Here is a 21,238-nt window from a genome sequence, read left to right as displayed (position 1 = left end):
TACGTTGTTAGCCCCTGACAAATTGCAAGGGTAAAAATGAATGAATCTTGCTAAGCAAGGCAGCTGGGGTCTCAGCCTTCGCTGCCAAACTGGGATTAAGGCCATTCTATTTGGTTAAAGATGCTGTAAAGAAAGAGACAGAAAGTGCATTTCCTATCTTCAGATGTCAGGCTAACCAGAACAATAATCTAAAGTGTATTTTTAATTAGACTCTGATTACAATCACAGAGGAACAATTAAAGTTAGATCAGCTCAGGGATGAGGCTTCCACTTCAAAGACAAAAGGCTTCATCTTGGGAGCAGGGGGAGGGCTCCAGGCAGGCTGCCTATGGCTGAGCACACAGCCTGGAGGTTCTCCATGCCCTGGCACAGACACGGCAAGGGCTGACGATGGCCTGAGATGAGGAGGGGGCTGAGCTGTGCTGGAGCCCACATCCCACATCCCTTTGAGGATGGCTTTCCAACCACGAGGTCCCGATGGTGGCACCTCCAGCCAGTGGGATGAGCAGTGGCGATGCTGAGGCACAGACCCTGTGCTCTAGTTTCCATCATTCACTGCCTTTCTTTAGGGTCACCAGCCCCCATGCATTTCACATTTTCAGCCCAGTGCTCCACATTAATTAGCTTCAGCGTTTGCTTTTTCCTGAAACATAGAACAATTTAAAGAGAAATTAATTTACAGTTTTTTTCACCCCAAAGTTTAACCACTGTGTAAGAGATGCTTATCTCTCTAAATCACCATAGCGCGTCAATAAATATATGTTTTTCTAATCAATTGCTATTTAACATTTGCCATGTCTTATATTACTGTTAAACTCATCCGGTCTCAATAATTATTGCATGCAAATCAAATGCCAATTAATTATTTAAAACATATTTACAAAGCAGCAAAACCCATAAATCCTTCATGGATTTGTTAACCTCAGCAAGCTCATTTCAAATAACCAGCTGGCATCGCAGCCACGTACAGTGTCTGTCTCATTATATCTCCATTAAACCCACGGAGGAGGCACTTAATTTCAAGTGAGGGTAATTAGAGGGTAATTAGGTGCCCTGATCTGTCCTGGTCGGCCCTCAGGTAGGGCCGACGGCACTCAGAGGTGAGCAACCCCAAGTGAGGTCATTTTGATGGTGCTTTTATGAATTTATTTTAAAATCTTGCTTGGCTTTATCCCCCTTCCTCAGCCCGTCGTGTGATGGGGAACATGCACCACCGCCGGCCCGGGGGAAGAAGAAGAAGAAGAAATCCAGCCGCAAGAAGCGACGGAGGTGAGGGCGGCCATGTTGGCCTGGGCCTTGCCTTATGGGGAAGCGTGTCCTGCAGCACCCTGGTGCATGAAGGAACAAAACGGGTATAAAATAGAGGTGTGAGGGGCTGGGGTTGTGTTAGCCATCCTTCTGCCCTCTCCTTATCCCCAGACAGGACTCAGCCCCACCTCTGCCCAAGCCCCAAGGCCTGGTGGTGGGATGCAGGGTTGGGCAGCCCTGGGGGTGAAGGGCTGTGCTGGCCCTGATGCCTCTCTGCTCCCCCAGGTCTCCTTCCTACAGCCCCTCGCCTGTGAAGAGGAAGAAAAAGAAGAGCTCCAAGAAACGAAAAAGAAACAGGTATTTCTCCTTCGGCAGCGTTGTGGTGATGCGTCGGGTTCTGAAAGATGGTTTTTAATTTAAGAAGAGTGATGAAATTTTGGGATTGCAAATATTTCACTGTTTTCTCTCAGCTGTTAAACCAATATTTGCAGAGAACAGTGGATGCCATCTCCCTTGGAAAGTTCATGTATTTATAATTTATTGAATGAGAGCAAGAAGCTACCAAAAGTGGTGAACAGACTGAAAAGCAGCGCTTGTCTCCTACGGGAAAAGGTGGAAGGGAGGGAGAATAGAAGGAGATAGAAATGCCTCTAAAATATATCCTTTCCAAGAACAGATTCTTATGCTATTTTATGGATGGCATCTCCTGATATCCATCTCAGGTCAGATGCTTGTCATTTTTACACCTGTGGTACCCATTTGTGCCCCTGCAAGCTTAACTATAGCTTATAGTTCATCCCAAAAGGCAACATGATCAACCATTGAGTGTTAGTGACCAATGGGGGTTGTTTCCAGATACCACTCAACTACAGATCCCAATTGGCCTTGCCTTGGGCCATCTCATGGCCCTTCTAGACAGCACTTCAGGCCATGTCTTCTGTGGGATGTTGTGCTAGGAGCTCAGATGGGACACGAGGCAGCGTGTGGGGGCCAGGCCTCACGGGAGGGAAGTGCTCCTCCATGCTCCCAGGTTTTTCCAAGGGCCACCAGCATGGTGGCTCCTACAGGCATGTTCCAGGAGGGAAGACATGAAGCTGGTTTGTCTGTGAGCCTGCTCTGGTGTTTTGCAGAACGGATTCCTCCTTTGACTGCTACTCAATCAGAAAAACAGGGTCTAGACTCACCTCTACATCAAACTCAGTGCAGTGCGGAGGCAGTAGTAGAGAAAAGCAATCCACCAGGGACAGAGGAGGTGTTTGATTCTTCGACATGCTCAGTTATTTGCAGTGTGCCAGTGACTTCCACCAGCACCATCTGTCCTCTTCCCAGCTGGCTAAAAGGAAGCCAGGGCTGTCCAGCTGGTGCATTGTATCCTTAGCGCTCAGCCTCGAGATGGGCCTTACCAGATTGCCTCTGATTCAAACTTCCAGTTTTGTAGGACGCTGCACTCAGTGTGCACCTTTGTGTCTTGCAGGTTATCCTCAAAGAAGAGAAGACACAGGTAAGAGTTGAGCACGTGTGGGTGATCCCCTAGAAATGGTCTCCTCAGGATCTCACAAGGTTGATGTTCACTGTGGAATCCCCTTGGTTCCCCCGTCCCCCGTGGGTCTCGCAACCTCGTCCATGTTGGATACATTCTGCACTTTATTCCTCTTATGGTTTCACCCACAAACAGCATGCATTCCCCAGCAGTGGGGAAACATTCCAATTCAGTGCCTTTCCAGGTGCGTACTGGAAGAACTGTCCTGATTCCAGTGCATGCATCCAACTTCCCTATGGGAAAGTGTAACGCCAGCAAGTTGGCTGATCCCATGGGGACTGTGTCCAAGCCCATGAACCAGGTTTCCCAGCAGGAACTGAGACCCCCTGTGTCGAGGCAGAAATATTCATCCCTTCAACGTTTTAATTGTACGTTTTTGGGCAGTTTAGCTGTAATGTTGATGTGTTATCATGCTATATATAAATATATATATATATAATATATAATATATATTAATCAGAACAGACATCTCCAAATTAATTAGCCGTTTCTTATTTAGTTCCTCAAGCCCCAAAAGTAAGAGAAAGGAAGAAAGAAAACACAAAAAACAGTAAGTAGTGATTCACAATATTTTCTGCCCTGCCAGTTGTGAGCAGAAGGTTCAGCTCTTCTGATGAAGGCAGTATGAGACCCAGCTGTGTACAACGGCAAACCTTCACTGAGAGGGGCTTTAGCTCTTTCTTTTTGCTGCTTTCAGAGGTTACACAGGGACTGCTCGTGATATAACCAAATATCCAAATGGGAGCAGAAAGCAATGGGGCCTGGGGAAAAGAAGGGGTTGTTTAGAGGTGATGGAGACTGTTGAAATATGGAATTTAGGTTCCCATCTGCTCTGCAGAAGACAAGCACAGTATGTGCCTTAAGGGGCAGACAGGAGCATGGTATGGTTCTTTGGGGCCAGGAGGAGGGCCTGTAAGACTTCCATTTTGCAATTTCACCTGCTTTCAGAGCACAGAACAAGCTCTGGGGCTGAAGCCTGGGTATCAAATCCCTGGCTGGCTCTGCTGGGAATCAGCATACACTGTTAGGGAAAGAAGATGAGCTGGCAGACAGGGATTTGCTGTCTGTTTGGTGTTTGCAGGACCTGCCCTGTAATTCTTCCCAACACAACCTTTACTCTTAGGAAGGGAACAGAAGGACAAGAGCCCCTAGCACTGCTAGTGTCACCTTGCTGCCCATTGGGACTGAAGAGAGTAGAATCCACAAGGTGCTGCCCCAACCTCTATTGCATGCAGAAAGCCCACCTCCTTTTCTCTGCACTTCTGCATGTTCAGTGATGCACTCACCACTTTCTTCCCGCAAACTGAGCTGCTGTGTGCCCAGATATCTTATAGATCACTGATAAAGCTGAAGCTTTCTTGATTAACTGTATAAGAATGTATGGTTGGACCTGATGATCCTGTGGGTCTTTTCCAACCTTGGTGATTCTATGATTCTATGATTGTAAGAAGGCACTTTCCACGCACAACAGTGTTGGCCAACCTGAGTTAGCCTAGCAGTGTGGTTAGAACAAAGACTGGATGCAGTAGTGTACTGACGGAGGGGAATGAGAGCTTCTGGGATTGCTCTTTGGGGATAAACGACCCAGGGCTCTTTTGTCCTCATCTTTCTACTCAGAAATCAGAACTGAGTTGCTCCTGGTTTCTTCAAGCCTCCCCGTTGCTCCCAGGTGTGGATCAGAGAGATTCCATAAACCAACTTGAATCGGGATTTGGCTTATCCTTTGGTTGAGCAACTTGTTTTCTAAACCATACGGGAGAAGTTTGTCCTTCCTGAAAATTGGGAAAAACTCTTAAACTGGAGGGACTGATTCAGAAGGTGAAGAGAAAGCATGGAGGGAGGGAGAGGCAGTCAGTGCTGCTGACTTCAGCTGTACAGAAGGAAGGAAGCTCCCCAAATGCGAAATGCTGGAAATACAATCAGTGGTGTATAAAAAGAACCGGAGAAAACAGCCAAGCAGAGTTCAAGCAATTGCCCTCATTGTTGCCCTTCTGTTTTAGAGGAGATGCAATGCTCAGGCAATTGGTTCACTGGTTTCTTATGGTGCCAAATTGCTAAATGCTGTCCAGGCAGGTACGTTAGCGGTGTCAGTGACTGGTACAGCGTGGCCATGAAACCAGATTGTTCCTGTCAGCTAACCCATCATCAGCTTTGCGTGCTGGCACAGCAGTGCCAGGCTGAGCAGATGGTTACACACCAGACCCAAAATAGCTGCTGTGGTGGGCACTGGGCATGACAAGAAGGAGCAAGCACAGAAGGTTTCAGAGCCTGCCACTCACATAACCCTGCTCCCTGAGTGCAGGACTGGGGCTTTTGGCCAGGACAACCCCAGCCCTTCAGTAATGGGGCCAAGTCCATCTGTAACAACCCAAATGGAGCAAGGGGAAGAGCAGCAGGACAGTGAACCTCTGTCTGTATGCAGTTTACTGGTCCCTGTCCTGTAGCCGTGTAAGAGAATGGAGCAGCAGCAACTGGGCACCTATGGGAAGGCAAATAAATGGTCCTGTCCCCTCAAGCAGAAACCGTGCATAGCATAGGCTGCAGTTATGGAGGCTGTGTTTCATGTTTATAACAACCATAAGAGCAGATTATAGGACTGGCTGGACCCTCTCATGTTGAGAAGGTGGGGAAAGCTGATACCCAGCGTCCAGTATTATGGGGAGTCTGGGAGGGTCTGAGCTTGGCACTGGGACAGATGGTGCTCCTCAAACTGGGCTTAGCAATGGGCTGTCAGGGTGCTCTGCACTATGAAGGCGGAGTGGGTGACATAGCTCTTTAGGATCTTGGAAGCAGAAAGGATTGGTGCTGCCTGCTGCGCTCCTGTGCACTTGTCCATAGATCTTCTTCCAGCAGGGCGCAGAGGCAACCTAACCGCTTGTAGCTAAATGCTAGCATAGATCTCAGTAAGATGACATGCCTTGATGTCGGGGCAGCTGTGAAGGGATGGAGAATTTTTCATGCCTTTGTGCCCTTCGCGATGTTTCACGCCCCAATCCCTTTGCTTTAAAATGCAGATCTTGTTTCTGATGTAAGTGCCGTTGACTTTGGCCTCCATCTGCTGGGTCTTACAGCCAAGGTCTGCTATCTAACCACGGTTTCTTCTCTGCTTCCCAAAGCTCCCGTGGGCGCACCCGGAAAGCTCACCGCCACCGCCGCTGCCACTCTCGCTCAGAGAGCTCTGACTCCTATTCCCCGAGCTGCCGGAGCAGGTAATGTCACCGCTTGTTGGGCTGGCTGCCCTGCAGCACTGCAGTGGATCGGGGGTGTGATTGCAATGGCTCGTGTGCCCCACTGACCCTCTGGGCAGAGCCACGTCCCACTCTGGCAGTTGGGTGTTGAGCTTCCTGTGGTCACGGCCATAAAACAGAGGGTTTGGGCTCAAGAAGCGGTGACTGCATCTCCTCAGCCCAGCAGTCATTTCTAATCCCCACGGCTGATGATCAGCCAGTGACAGCTGATTTCAGCCCAGTCTGCCTCCCCCAGCCCAGGGCTCTGTACTGCCAGTGTCCCAGGAAAGCTTCAAGCTTGTTCTTAGCAATGGAAATGTATTTGCCAATGGCATCCTATGGCCACTGTCTTTGACCTGATTAAAATCTCTTTCCTATAGATGACAGATGCATCCTGAGGCCAGCTGAGTGGATGCTGGTGCTAGACCTGCATCTCTGCAATAGCAAATTGCATAGCTATGCACATTGTGAGCTTGTGATGTGTTGTTTGAAAGAGCTTTATGAACAAACCACTCCCTCTGTCCCACTCCTAACTACTGAGAATCTTCTCATGGAAGCCTGGTGATCAGTGCAGGGAGGAACACAACCAGCAATAGGTGGGAAGTTCATGCAAGTGCAGAGTGTCTTTTCTTAGAGGTGTATCACCATGGGGACATTCAAGGCTGCATGGAAGCTGTGAGCCACCATAAAATTGGGAACTGGAGCAGAAACTTGAGGTTTAAGACCCAAACCCCACATTTTGACTGCAAACCAGAATGTTTTTAAAGCAGGGAAGCAAAAGATTCCCTTTCTCTCCACCCTGGCTCTGCAGAGAAGACAGGGGTTTGCGTGCGGCTGCCGGTGGGCACTGCTGCACTACTGAGGATAACGCTTTGCTTCTGCATGTTTTCTGGAGGCACAGAGCCAGGTCTCGGGAGGAAGGGCGTAAAGCACGGCGGAGACGCTCCCAGCGCCATGCAAAAGTCCCAGCAAAGAGAAGCTCCTCTGCAGAGGTTCAGGCCAGCCAAACCCTCCCACTGCACAGCTTCCTGTCTCCTAAGGAAGTCGTAAGTATTACGCACTGGGCTTCTTTGCTTTCAGTAGCCACGGGAATATGGGCGAGAAGTCTGACATGAAATTTGTATAACTCGATTATAGTGATGTTAGACAAAATTTGGTTAAAACAGCATTACTTATTAACGGTGCTGTTCTCCAAATGGATTTAGAGTCATTCATTCCTTCCTTCAGCACTTCCTCTTCAAGAGTGGGGTTGGAGAGGGGAAAGATGTGGTGAGTCTCTAGCCTCTGAATAATGAATTGAAGACACTTAACATAAAAAAAAAGAAAAAAGAAAGAAAAGGAAAGAAAAGAAAGTGGCCTTCAGCAATGATATTTCACAGGGATGTGTTTGTTATGCAGTCTTTGCTCAGCTGAACGTGAACTTAATTCATCGGTCTTCATGTCCGAAAGTTTAGTCCTTCAGGGGTAAAAAAGGGAATCAGACGTATATAAAGGAAATATTTACATGTAATGAGTTGGCGATTATTGGCAGGGGATGTTTTCTATTGGGATCCTTCTGAGATCGCTGTTGCTCTGGACTGACAAGCCCAGGGGCCAACTTGAGAGCTTGTGTGCAGCTCTCATTGATGCTAATGGGAACTGCATGTGCAGCCGAGGGTAAAGTCAGTCTCAGTGCCTTGGGATGTTTTTCCATATACATGGAAAGAGATGATATAATACATTCCTTAGAACAGAAGGAGCAAAAATGGAGAGAAATCTCAGATAGCGGTTGATATGAAATCTTTGTTTCCCATGGCACATTTTCCCCTTGTTCCCAGTAGCTGCCAAGCAGAGGTGTGATGTTCTTTGATCAGTGTTAGTATCTGATGGGTGTTCTGGAGAGGGGCAGTGCTGCATAAGACCTGAGGTAGTACAGAACCTGGTGCTCGTGTGTGGATATGGAATGTTACCAGTGGCTTGAGTGGAGTCCTCTGAGCCCTGAAGTGGCATATAGTGGGGGACTGACTTTCTACTCTTAAGCCCAGTCCTCACCTCGAAATAGCTCAGCCATACCTCAGATAGAGGAAATAGTGCCAGCAAGAGGAGGCACTTTCTCTGCTCACCTACACAGCTGGCATTTCAATCACAGTACACAGAGATCATATATGGATACAGACAGGCACAAGCTGTCTCCCAGAGTCGTAGACACATATTTACTCCTGTCATATACACCTACTGAGTGTGTAGTGCACAACTGAGTCATTGCTTATAAGGCCATGTAAGACAGAGCATGAGTAGCAGAACCTGCACGCTGTGCTTACGTGTGTGTCCCTACAGCAGCACATGCAAAGAAAGAAGGACAAGCTGCAGAGCTTTCATTGCCACCGGCCTGGGGTGGTACCCTGTGTCAACTCAGCAAGGTCAGGGTGAGTTAATGACGCAGGGAAACCAATGGCAAAAAGACCTTTACTCTGCAGACCATTGGTGTCCTCTCTCTTCCCAGACAGAAGTCCGCTCTCTTGGGACATCGTTCAAGAACACATTTATGCACTTGTTTAAATTGAAGCCCCTGGCGAAGTGCTGAAAAAGGTCTTTAAATATCAAGTACTCAGAACCAGCAGGGAAAAATGGAATGGGAGCTTTCAGTCTTGTCTGCTAACGCTATACATTCTCTGTCACACCCCCTGGCCTGGGCTTCCAACCCAAACCCTCCTGACCTGGGGAGATTCATCATGATATCTCCAAAGGAAAGTGATGGTCCGGGGAGGGCTCTGACACACAGAAGAGACCCAGACAGGCAACACACAGACTTCCTCGAGGTAATGCTACAGCATTTCCAAGTCTGTTCTTAAAAAAAATATTTAATGTTTGGCCAGATTTTGTTCTATTTTCTTCTGAAAAATGGAAGCATTCTGCGGTAAACCTTGTCTGCACGCCTTTTGTCCCTTCTTTTCTATTGGAATGACCACATCCAGCTCAGTTTACCTGCAATCTGAGGGATGAAGCACACAGAAGGGTGCCCGGTCCAGCATCCACCTCACTGCTTCTTCCCCTCTCGCCTTTATGTGCAAGTTGGCGCATGCATGAGCATGCACACATGCAAAAACACCCCCAGAGCTCCCTGCTTCTTTTGAGCAACGAATTTCCAAGCTTCACAAACTTGTTTTTTTCCTTTAATCACACGCAGCCACAATAGGCACCTGTTGAGAAAGAGGATTGTGAGGCTGTGCCTCAGCATGCAGAGAAACTGGTAATACGCTGCTGCTATATCTGAACATTAACAGCAACCCCCTGTCCTGCTGCAGACACCGTTCCGCATTGGTACAGATGTATTCCATGCCCTTGTGCTTCTGGTTGAGCAGAGCAATATAAATACCTGCAGGGTGTGAGCTTAATTGCCTTTTGTTGTACCTGATAAAGATAACTGCACACCGCATCTACCTTCCCTGCCAGCTCCTTTGCTTTCACTGAAGCTCGTTTGCAATGTCACTAATTAACACAGGCTTGACCCAAATTTTCAGGGAGGCTCAGTGGGGTCTGGTTGTTCCAAGCAGCACTGCTTGTGCTGGCATGCCTGCAGGGTGGTACAGGTGGGGCAACACAGTGCAGGGATGGGGACAGTGTGTGCAAGGGGGCTGGGGGAGGCTGACAGCACGCCTGCAGACTGCGTTGCTCTTGCTCTCTGTTTTCCAGCCTGGGTTGTGGTTTCTATAGGAAAAGCTGCTCTTTTAACTGCTGCACGCCGTGTTTCTGATGACAAACAGGGCTCTTCAGTGGCTGGAAGGCAAAGCCTTCCCTAAACATGAAAGCCTCTCTCGTTTGCTGTTCCTCCAAGCCAGAGGACTGAATGTACCCCTGGTTATCACCTGATAAATTTGCAGCTCAGTGCTCAGGCGGAGGCAGGAGAGTGTGCAGCCATGGGAGGACCAAGCAGTGCCCCAGATACCCAAAGGAGGCAACACGATGCAAACCCTCACCCCAAAACTGAGCCAGACCAGCCCAAACCGAGCTGGATGTGCTCACTGCAGCGGGCTGAGAGGAGTTTTGCACTGATGTCAGCTCAGGCAGAGGGTTAGCAGAGCCCAGCCCATCTCCCCATTAAAGGGCAGCCCCCTGGGCCCCACTCCCTGCAAGACAGCAGGTGCTGCGGTGGCAGCTGTCCGCGGGGAGCAGGGGTCACTGCTGTGAGCTTTGTGTGCCTTTCATTGGTACAATGCACAGACAGACAGAGGGAGGGAGACATTATGCACTTCTGAAAAAGAAATTAACTCTTGTTTTGCGACTCATTTCAAAGCAGAGAAAAAGACCCCAGAAAAAACCCTCTGGCAATGAGCGGGGCTGTGCCGTGCTGCTCACTGATGGGCCTCGGTCCCCTTATGGCTGAGAAAATTTATAGTCCTGTCTCTCCTCGAGGCTGTTTGAAGCACAGTAAATGAACTCGTTGAGTTTAATTGGAAGACGAGCAGTGATTGTATTGTTGTAAGCCATTAGGCTGCACCGCCTCTTGATGTAGGAACACACTCAGCGTTGCGTTGTGCAGCATCAGGGCCTCGTTTCTACTCGTCCCTTCATCGTGCTTAAATAATGATTTGAAACAGAAAAAATAACAAAACCCAAACAATAAATACATATCTTGGGTTCTCTTGAGGGCGGCAGTATGTCTCACGCTGAAATCATTGAGATTATTTAATTACTTATTAGAGGGGGGAGGAGGGGGGGATGCCACATGTTCACACGGAGAAAATTAGATTCACAGAAGACCAGACTCCCTAAAAGACACCCTAGAAAAAAGAAAAAGCCATTAGAACTCAATTGAACTCTGCAGCGTCTTCAGACGCAGCTCATGGTTCCCATTTTGGGTGGCAGGAAAATGGAACCAGAGGCAAAGCCAAGGTCACCAGATGGGGGAATTTGCCTCTGTCCAGCACCTCAGTGCTTGTCCTGCCTCCTACCACTGGACAGAAACCACAGGCCAGGCCTTCCAGCCCTCACAAGGACATATTCTACTTCTATCCATGTTACCTCTTCCCAGAGTGCTGCTATTGCAGTGGTGGAGCTACAGAGAGGCACTGGGGGATCATTGGGTTGACAGCAGCTGTTACTTCAATGCAAGCAAAACAATAGTTTCTCGCAGTCCTAGGTCCCAGGGGTAGAAATGCCAAGAAATGGGTGGATTTCTTGGCTGGGAAGAACTAAAAGCTGTTTGGCTTGGACTGGGAGGGAACAGAGGTGAGGGAGATGCACATGCCCACCCCCAGACTCCCACCTCTGGACCCAGGGAGTACTTCACATGGTGTTTTTATGCCTGTAGATGAAATGTAGCCAAAAGCTGGCTGCCTCTCGATCAGGGTTCAGGTATAACACAAGCAATAATCTTTAGGAAAAACCTGGTGCCATGTTTGAAAGCACAGTCTTGTATATTATGGGTTGTGTCTGGGGAGAGAGCATGGTTCTGATCGTGGAGGCCACGTCCCTTGTGTCTTTGGGTGCAAAACAGAGCAGGGCCGGACCCCCAGCTCTGTTACACTCCTTTGACATCTCTGGAGTATACTTCTGCTGGAATAAACAAGAACTGGCAGAGAAATGGCAAAGAGCAGTACCTGTGCTGCAAACCCTGGGGCCTGGAGGAGGCCGCACAGGGTGCAGATGTGCCAGGTCTGTGTTTGTCCTTAATGCTCCCCATCACAAGGGCAGGCACTAGCACTCATGTAGCCTCGCTGACCAGTGCTGGACTGGCTCTGGTAGATGCCAGTAGAGATAAAACTGAAGAGATAAGACATTCAGATGATGTAAGTCCCCTGGTGGTGTACGGGGTCCCAGCTGACAGCCCCAGCCAAGGCAGCCAGCACGGCCGTAGGGTCCCCGCTGACCCATCAGCTTCAGCAGCCTATCAAAACCATCATCCCTTTCCCGTAGGTCTCCAGTACAGCCAAAGTGGGGAAATGTTGTTTCCCCCTCGACTTTATTTTTGGCTTCTTCGCTTGAGTTCCTTTTGCCACTTCCACGTACCCGCGGGCCACCATGAAACCCAAGGGGATTGAGCACAAGCCACGATTTTCCAGCACAAGTCATCAGCCCCCAGGAACTGTCTGGGCAGCCTAATGTAAAGCAGAAGGAAACAAAAATAGGGAATAATAAGTGAGAGAAGCGAGCAGACAAAAAGCAGTTGTGACATTTACATAGCAGAGTCAAGTGAACAGTTGGCAGTGTGGATTGAAGAGAGGGTTTATGTTTTTTTCATGTAATTTGAGACTCTAATGATGGACTTATGTTGCCCGCTCTTCCTTTTTTCTTACACCTTACCTACTAAAGGAGGAGTTCTTGATGGGTAAGTGGATGCTATCCGCAAGACACCAGGGAATTTATTAGAGGTCACTTGAGCGCATTAGCTATATCTTCTTCAGGGGGAAAAAAGCACACAGAGAAGTGTCTGTATACCTTTTATTTCCAGAGGGATTTTTCTTTTTTCCCCTTCTCCTTTTTTTTTTTTTTTTCCTTTTTTTTTCTTTTTTTTTCCTTTTTTTCTCCCCCTTTCTTAGTTTTTATTTTCAAAGTGCTAAGCTTGTTAATTTGCCAATTTGTACAGAAGCTCTCGTTTGATTTGCTTTGATTTTTCTTTACTTATTTTTGTGACATTCATTCAAAAATTCGCTTATTTAAGCATTTGTTTCATTTTTGTTTTTTTTTCCAAGGATTATAAAGTTGTGTTTTTTTTTGTGTGTGTGTGTATATATATTCCCGTTCCCTCTTTTGTTTCTTTTTTTGCCCTCCCCCTTTTAGGTTAAATAAGGGCTTTTTCCTCTGCTGCCCCTTTTTTTATTAAGTTAGCCCATTACTTTGATTCCTTGGTTGCCCGTTTACTTTGTTGAACTCTTTCGTTTATCATGGATCGCATGCTGATACTCTTTGCATGATCTCTAGATCTTCCCGTTATCATAGCAGGGGGAAAAGGAGTTTCTTCTTACTGTGGATTTCTTTCAGGGATATGTGCTTTTGTTTTCTTCTCTTTCTTCTTTTTCTTTCTTTCTTTCTTTGTTTCTTTCCTTTTGTTTCAGTGCATCATGATGATAAAATTTCTGGGTTTATTTAAAACATAAAATAAAAGCAAAGTAAAACCAAGAGCAACCCTCCTCAATAAAACATTCAAACAATGCCAAATGGCTTTTTTGCTTTCAGATCTCTCAGTCAGGGTCTTCTGCTGACCTCTTTACCAAAACAGACAGCCCTCCTGGCCACCTAGCCAGCCAGAACGGAGAGTGTCATGAATATGACTCAGGAAACGACACTTCTTCCCCTCCCTCCACTCAAACGAGCTCATCCAGGTCAAAGGACAGCCAGGAAAAACGAAGTGTAGCCCACGATGGCTTTGGCCATGCCTTCTCATCCGGGAAGCCCAAAGTGGCCAACGGTGATAACAGCTCTGATTCAGGAAATTCCTTCACCAGTTGCTTTTCCCAGACCAAGGCAATGGCTTCGGAAAATCTGTCTCCAGATGCCCATGGACAAGACCAAAGGTCAGTGATTATCAGCATCTGCTGGTATTTATTGCTCTGTATCTCCTGCCCGCATTCTCGATGCACTGGTGATCTGGCAGGGAGGTTTTTGTGGTCTGGAGTTGGTTAGATCTCAATCAGACCTTGCCAGTCTGGAGTCCAGAGCTCACAGTGAGCAATGCTGGAGCCTGAGGAGGAAGATGAAAACCCAGCCACAGGTTGTCATCAGGAGAAAGGAATAGGTGCCAGCTCCATCTCTGCCTCCCTTTCCTGGGATGTGCCAAGTGGTGGTGGGGATGAAGGAGCAGAGGCACGGCAGCTGGTACCCAAAGCTGTACTGGAGCAGTGGTGTTTGGGAGCAGTTCCACCTTGGGCCTTAAATGCCAAATGTTAGAGCCAGGGGAGTTGGTATTAGGAGGAACAAGTCCTGAATTTTCAGTTGGAGGGTAACACGTTGAGGCTGTACATACTTCTCACGTTGCGACTCCAGCGAGATAACTCTGCCTTCACATGGGTGGAGCTGGGATTGCAGCTGGTCCTTACTGTTGGGAAGCTGACCCCAGTTCACATCCATGGCTCTTCTGGAAGTAGAGGGATTCCCACAGCCCAGTCCAAAGGCAATAGGACATGCCTGCTCACTCTGCTCCTGGAGCACAGCCCTGACACGCTTTCCTTGCTCCTCACCCCAACCCCAGAGCATGGGGCAGAGGAGCTGACCGCCCAAATATGCGTTTGCAGAGGATGCCTGTCCTCGTGTCTCAGCTGTTCAGAGGATAAGAAGCGCAGTGTCCCCCCATCTCCAGCCCGCAGCTCACCGCTCAGGCCGTGCCCCCGCAGCGAGTCGTGCAGCAGCACAGGACGGTCCTCCCCCGGCTCCAGCCACTCCTGCTCCTCACCCCGCAGGGCCTCCCCCAGGTACTCCCGCAGCAGGTCCTGCTCTTCAGGGAAGAGGTAAGGCCAGCACAAATGGCTTTCTCCATCACTCTGGGCAACCTGCGGCTCTTGCAGGCTGGCAGACTCCTTGGGGAGGGGAGGGAGAGTTTGTGTGGGTGCCCAGGGAGCCACGTAGCCCTTGAAATATGGGGCATTTCTCCCCACCACGAGCCTAGATTAGGGGAAGTCTGGTACAACCTCACCCTCCAGCATCTTTAGCTCCTCTGTTTCTTCCCTAGCCCCAGGTCCTCTTCACGGTCCCCCAGCTATTCCTCCAAATCCTGCAAAAAAAGCCCTGGAAGCAGGAGCTCAAAGACTCGCCGGAGCCCCAGTTACTCCCACTACAGCCCTACGAGGTATGACTGTCTCTACATTGGTATGTGCTGCCTCATGCTTTTCCATTGCCTCCACCACTTGCTTGTACTCCAGCCCACTTTATGGTTCCTTCTGCCAGCTCCAAACTTCCCCCTCAGCTTCCAGGGTTGGAGGGAGCAGGGAGACATGGAGCATAGCACATGTCTGTGCATTACGCTGATCTGCAGTCCAGTGGAAATATCTTCCCATTTATTGCCTCAGAGCAATCAGTGCAGCAGGGAAAGATGCTCTGCTCTTCCAAACTGCAGCTCTGCCAAGGAGGTGGCAGGCCCTAAGAAGTGTCCCTGCTGCATGGGCAGGTGCCAGGTACCCTCATGCTGGCACTCACAGAGCCACACATGGGGAAACACAGCCCAGGTGACTCTGCTCCACACCCTGTAGAAAAAACACATCTCACAGCTTAGCCCTAGAGACGCTTTTGGGCAGTGTTTTCTGGTAACATCTCTGCCGTTGAGCGTGCTGTGAGCATTTGGCACCCTTAAAATGTTACATTCGCAGGGCCTGATTCTGCAAGCTGTGACAGCCCCTGCTCTGGTGCAGAACATTTCCTGCACACAAGGATCAGGTCCTTGACCTGTAACGTATTGCTTTGCAGATGGCATTGAGAAGGGAACGGGGAGTATGAAGTCATCTACCCTCCACAGCAGGGCCTGTGCTGACGTGCACAGGGATTTAACAAAAGAGAAAACCATAGCAACCCCAGCACTCCTTCTGGTGAGCCGTGCACAACCCTGCACAGCTACCTGGGGCCCTCTGCACACGTGGGGCCTGCTGGCAGGGCTGTGCTCGCCCGCTTTTGCAGCACAGCCAGCAACAGCAGCTTTAGCAGCACTGTGGAAATACCAAGTGCATCCACAGAGGGACGGGGAACCATTTAGCTTTGCGATGCAGGGCTGCTGGGAGACGCTGTTGAAACCTCCCTGCAGCCCACAGTTGCTGGGTGTCCATCTGTCAGGCCACTGAGTGTCCCACTGTCCAGCAAAGCGCAAGACTGATGCCACCAAAACACCGAGCAGAGCGCTTGCCACTCAACTGGGTTGTTGCCTTCACGTTCAAACCTCATCCGGCCGATTTTTGCACCTGCAAAAGCTCAGCAGTGATGATTTCCAATCTGGCCCTTTCCCCTTAGGGACCGTGAGCACAAGCACAGCTCCAGTGAGAAGGAGTCACACCGGCAGCGGGACCGGCAGTGCCGGCGCTCCTATTCCCCCCTGAGGAAGCGCAGGAGGGACTCTCCCAGCCACCTGGAGGCCCGGCGCATCACCAGGTATGGAGACATCACACCTGGGGCACGTGGGCTGCCCTCTGTCCCCAGCCCCCCCCTGGTGCAGGTAGCTCCAGGAGCAAAGTGGTTTCCCTAGCCCTAACTCTGCCTCTCCTCCAGCTGGAGGATCTGCAGCTGGAGGCAGAAGGAGGATGCAGGGGTCTCATTTACAACCACAGAAGAAAAAGGGCAGATAAATCAGAGCAGGGATTCACCCACCCATCAAGTACAAGGTGCAGCAGGCTTTTGCTTCACCCTCTCCCGTGGTAGATGTCCCACGCTATAGACAGTCAGATTTGACTCTAACTCTCAAGCTGAGGGCTATTTGGGAAAACATCAGGCAGAGCCTCAGACTTGATGCATGGTGGCCGTGGGGGTGGCTGGCTGGAATCCCAATGCCTGCCAGCTACCTGCAAATAAAACCAGACAAATCTGAGAGGTGTCGTGCAGAGTAACCAACGTATTTTGGAGACCTCGGCAATAAATCTGTCCTTGTGTTCCTGGTAATCCCGCATCTCTCTGTCCCCACAGCGCCCGCAAACGCCCCATCCCCTACTACCGGCCCAGCCCGTCCTCCTCCAGCAGCGCCAGCAGCTATTCCTCCTGGTACAGCAGCCTCAGCCGCTCCCCGAGCCGGAGCCGGAGCTACTCCAGCCACCGGACGAGCCGCAGCCGCAGCTGGAGCAGCAGCAGTGCGGAGGGCAGGAGCCGCAGCAGGAGCTCGGGCCCCAGGAGCAGCCGCAGCCGGAGCCGGAGCTATGACTCAGGAGGCAGCTCCGACAGCCTGCGTCGCTAAGGAGTGCCGCCGGCATCACCGAATTCCTAGCGTTCTCCACATCCTTCCCACCTACTTGGCCATCGAACGCAATCATCCCCGATACTGATGCGACAGCAGCACCGGGTCCCCTTTTCTCATTACGGATGGAGTAAGAGCCCTCGTGCTCCCGGAACAGCCCCTCCGCTGCCTTGCAGGGAGGGTGGATCCACGCAGCTCCCCCAGCCAGAGCTGGGGCTGGAAGAGGGGCCAATGTCCTACAGAGGCTCTGCAGACCCTACGGGGTCCATCCTCCTGACATCCCCATCTCCCCATCGCAGCCACTCTCCAACAGCTGCCAGCTGCTCCAAAGGAAGAAGTTTGTCTCTTTGCTCTTCTCTTGCCAAAGCGGGAGCCGGCGAATTAATTCCCTCCGGAGGAAGAGACACATTTAGGGAGGAATTTGCTGGGAAGCTTTGGTGATGAGTGGACGTGACCTGTCCTCCTCAAAGCAAATATCAGGTCCCTGATACTGGATCTCTCCTCCCGAGTTTCTGCCCACTCTGCAGCAGGTCTCTGCCATGAGCATATTTATTTATTGCCATACGCCCAACTCTGCTATAAATAGAAGGCTAGAAATCCCTGCTGACATTAATTTCTGGGGGGAAAGAAAGGCAATTCCCTCTCTTTCTCCTGCCCTTTCCTGACAGGGTGTTACACATCCACCTTTCACAGGGCTGTTTTATTCCCCTCCAGCAGTGTGAACGCTGAGAAGAGACACAGCAGTGGGGAGTCAGTGCTGCAGAGCAAGCTGGGGCTGCACGGCTCGCATCTCAGAGACCCCCAACCCCCCCAAAATTGCCTGTTTTTTTCCCAGGATCCGGGAGGGCCCTGCCTGCCTGAGCGGCCCTGCGGTTTTGTCTCCCTGCCAGGCTTGCCAGCCCAGCTGCCTGCGCAATTACTGTGTTTTGCAGAGCAACAAAGGCTTCTCCTAGCACGGGCTGAGCCGGTGCTGAGGATTTGCTTTCTCTTACAACACCTGGGTGCTTAGAGACGCTAATTTAGTTCTAAGACTTCCCTCCCTCCCTTTTTCCATCCCCTCCCCTTCCATCCTGCGTGATCATTAACGAGTTTGGGCTTAATGAGTCAAGGAGGTGTGTCACTGAAGTGTCACAGGAAAGGGCTAAGGGCAGCCAGCATCTGTCGGAGGGGGAGAGGGGTGGAAGGAAAGACAAGCCCACAGCCAGGGAGTTACCCACGGCCCCCACTGGCAGCAGGTAAAGCTGTGAGCAGGGGAAGGTCAAACACAAGCTGGATGATTGCCTTATCGAGCACATACACGCGTTATCAGTTGGAAAACACAGCAGGAAGGGTTATACTTCTACGTAGCTGATGCAGGGGGAAATTTGATAACAGGGGCCCTTTTTCCCATCTCCTTCTCACTGCAAACCCCTCAGGCTGTGGCTGAGAATCACAGACGAGGTGTTCCTGCAGCGGGTGCTGCTGCCTTCCCCCCACCCCCGCCCCTCAGCAGCCCCGGGCTCCTCTGGTGGGGAGCACCCTTCTTGTAAAGGGCTGAGAACCCCATGCTTCTTCCTTAGAGAGCCCCTCCCAGTTTGGCACTGTCTCCCTGTAGCACTCCATGAAAGGTCTGATCTCAGCCACCAGAGGCCAAATCCCAAATCTGCCGCTCTCTTCACATCCCTCCTCGCCCCCAAATGCCAACATGCACCTGCAGCAGCGAGCCAGATGGGCAACAGCTGGGAAAGCAAAGGGCTTTGTGCAAGCAAGCGGTGCAAACAGCCCAACTACATTGAGCCCAGTTCCTCGTGGGACGGAGAACAAACACGGCGCTGGAGGCAGCAGCACACGCTGGCAGTGGGACAAGAGGTGCCACGTGGCTCCGGTACCCATCCGCCCTCACGGCCGGTGGCAGCTGAAGGCTCTCCAGCATCGGAGCAAAACCTCTTTATTTATTTATTATTTATTGACGCACTTATTTATTATCAGTCGCGCTCCGTTTCTGATTGCTACGGTCGGGTCGTCGTCAGCAGTATTTATTTATTTATTCTGGAGGGCAAAAGGAAGGAGCGAGGAGCTATCGGGGCTCTGTGTGCTTGTTTGGGTCTCCCCCCACCATTGCACGGAGGTTCCCAGGGCTGGCCCAGCACTGGTGGGAGGAAGGACTTCCCCGCGTTGTTTTGCATTGTGATCCACCCATGGAAAATCTGAGGTTGGGCCGTGAGAGCACGGGAGGTGCCTGCAGATCCAGCCCGGTGACAGCACTCACTGGGTCTGTGCGTGTGTGTGTGTGTATGTGCATATGTTTCCTCAGTGGTATTTCTCTCTTGTTTTTTTTTTAACTTATTTGAGGTTTTCGGTACAATGAGGACCACCTCCTGTCCCATCAGTGGGTTTTCTGTCACTTTGCAAGAAGCCTGTGAGCTTTTCTGTCTCCGTGCCTTTTGCCAGTGCTTCCTTTTGTTGTCGTGTGTTCACTCACTCGTTGCTTTTATGGCATTTCTGCTCCATGACCAGCATGTCAGGTTGCTGTTGTTTGCAAGGAGCAGCTTCCACCCTGGGGCAGCTCGGCCCTTTGGGTGCACACAAATCGCTGCTCATTGGCACGGGGGCCAACGGCTTTGGGGCAGTGTCTCAGCCACCTCTCAGAAGCGCCATCTCAGAGGGTTTTCTTTTCTCATCCTTCCTGCCCGTTCTGTTGTATCCATCCCCACACCCTGGTTGCCTTTCTACAGCAGAGCACGTGACTCAGTGTCCCCCCGTGATGCTCCCCCAACCCCCAGGCTCTCCCTCCTCTCCCACCCTACACACCAGATCAGGGTCCAGCAAACCCAGCCCGGTCCCTGAAGTTTTGCTGCGAAGCACAGAGGAAGGGTATTTCCATGCCCTGTTGTGTCATTCCATTTTGGGTTGCGGCGCCCAGCTGTGCTCTGCTTTATGTTGACCCCAACTTTTCTCAGTGTTTCTGTTGTTTTGGGCGACTGAAGTTGTACCAAACCTATCTGCAACGGCCAATCGATGTTATTTTGCTATGCATTGTACATAGATTGAAAAGGCCGAGAGGACTTGGCCTCTTATTTAATATTTATTTCTCCTATTTATTGAGCATTACTTAGGAAAGCTGTTCGGGTCTCACCGTTGGGTCCATGGGGTATTTGAGAAAGGGACAGTTTTAGGTGTCAGACTGAAGTCTTTAATGTCCAGCTGAGTTGTGTTAGCTGTGTGATAGAGGGTGAGCAATCCTGTGACTCGCTGCCACCTGGAAATCCGTGTGTGACCAGGAGGGTCTCTGAAGCACTGCAACATCCACTGCTGTAACAACAGCTCCGCGGTAAAGCAGCCCAGATTTTGGACTATTGTAGAGAACAGCACCTTGAACCCCATCCAGGGAATGGAGAGATTTAGAACAACAGCCCAGACAGGAGAAAAGCTGCCAGGGAAACCATGTCCCTGTTTTCTCTGTTGGTCAGTTCCTTACCAAATCACACCGGCACATCTGTTCATTCGACTTCACTGTAAAACTACCTTTGCTCTCCATGGAAATGCATACTGTATTCTTTAGTCTTCCTGGGGTATTTGAGTTGTTAGCCTGTTTAGAAAAGGGTTCCAATAAAAGTTCAGATGATATCTGGTTCACATCGCAGCCTGGTTTCTCGTGTTCCTTTTGGATGGGGCTGCGTGCAGTGGGATATTTTGGGTTGTTTCAGCTGCTGGGTGCAGCAGGGCATGTGCTTGCACTCTCAGCTGCTGGGGATGAGGTCCTTGGGGCACAGGCTGAAGCTGAACTGTTGTGAGCTCAGATTCCTGCCAGCTGGGTCAGGCTTTCGCTGCCCTTTGCCGTGTGATTTGGGTCATCCTCAGCTCACAGACAGCCCAAGCCAGTAATGTAGATCTCACACCAGTTTGGGGGCAGTGGGGATGCTCTGTGTCCCCTGGTAATGCCAGCCACCGAGTCCTGATGGCAGCTGAGATGTGCACCTGGGAAGGGTCCCCAGGTCGCTTGGCAGATAGGAGGGCTCTGCGCTCCCCAGAGCTGACGTGGCGGTGCTGGCAGCTGTGGGAGGTGACTGGGAGATTTGGAGTGACAACAGGAGCTAAATTGGGATCCCTGGAGAGGGACGTGTGACTAATGGGGATAAGCAAGGCGACAAGACGGATTCCTGGCCTGGGAGGGAGGATGGCCTGGAGCTACTCGGGAAACATGGGACTGGAGATCTTGGGATGAAATGTGGCAGGGATGGAAGCGGCCATGGGGCTGTCCCAAAGCGTGTGCTGCTGTCACCCCTGGAATAGCTGGTGTCACTCCGGGTGATGGGAGCGCTCAGCAAAAGATAGAGGGGGACACTTCAGCCTCTGCTGACGGCCGCTTCTCTGCTCCTCCCCACATCTCCAGTCATACCCCAG

The 21,238-nt window shown here is 50.5% G+C and overlaps 1 protein-coding gene and 1 long non-coding RNA gene across 3 annotated transcripts in view; one reads left to right on the top strand and one right to left on the bottom strand.

Moving 5' to 3' along the window:
* Positions 1-20,477, top strand: part of LOC124416952 (serine/arginine repetitive matrix 4) — a 29,567-nt gene extending 9,090 nt beyond the window's left edge. Inside the window, exons 3-13 of one of the 2 annotated variants that reach the window (XM_040648206.2) lie at positions 1,186-1,269; positions 1,534-1,605; positions 2,723-2,749; positions 3,288-3,338; positions 5,905-5,997; positions 6,917-7,061; positions 13,171-13,508; positions 14,226-14,438; positions 14,660-14,776; positions 15,925-16,062; positions 16,591-20,477. In XM_040648206.2, coding sequence (XP_040504140.1) covers positions 1,186-1,269; positions 1,534-1,605; positions 2,723-2,749; positions 3,288-3,338; positions 5,905-5,997; positions 6,917-7,061; positions 13,171-13,508; positions 14,226-14,438; positions 14,660-14,776; positions 15,925-16,062; positions 16,591-16,855 — 1,543 coding nt within the window. In that variant the 3' untranslated portion in view covers positions 16,856-20,477. Of the gene's footprint in view, positions 1-1,185; positions 1,270-1,533; positions 1,606-2,722; positions 2,750-3,287; positions 3,339-5,904; positions 5,998-6,910; positions 7,062-13,170; positions 13,509-14,225; positions 14,439-14,659; positions 14,777-15,924; positions 16,063-16,590 lie in introns of both variants that reach the window. The other variant, XM_040648205.2, reaches the window with a different exon arrangement.
* On the bottom strand, positions 185-5,465 carry LOC121106866. Its single transcript, XR_005840079.1, has 2 exons — positions 2,433-5,465; positions 185-643 (listed from the first exon to the last, which is right to left on the bottom strand). It is a non-coding gene; the product is annotated as an uncharacterized LOC121106866 (long non-coding RNA).
* Positions 20,478-21,238: the final 761 nt, after the last annotated feature.

Source organism: Gallus gallus, chromosome 15 (genome assembly GCF_016699485.2).
Source record: "Gallus gallus isolate bGalGal1 chromosome 15, bGalGal1.mat.broiler.GRCg7b, whole genome shotgun sequence".
Lineage (NCBI taxonomy): Eukaryota > Metazoa > Chordata > Aves > Galliformes > Phasianidae > Gallus > Gallus gallus.
The sequence above is the reverse complement of the archived record's forward strand: the minus strand, read 5'-3'. Positions and strand labels throughout refer to the sequence as shown.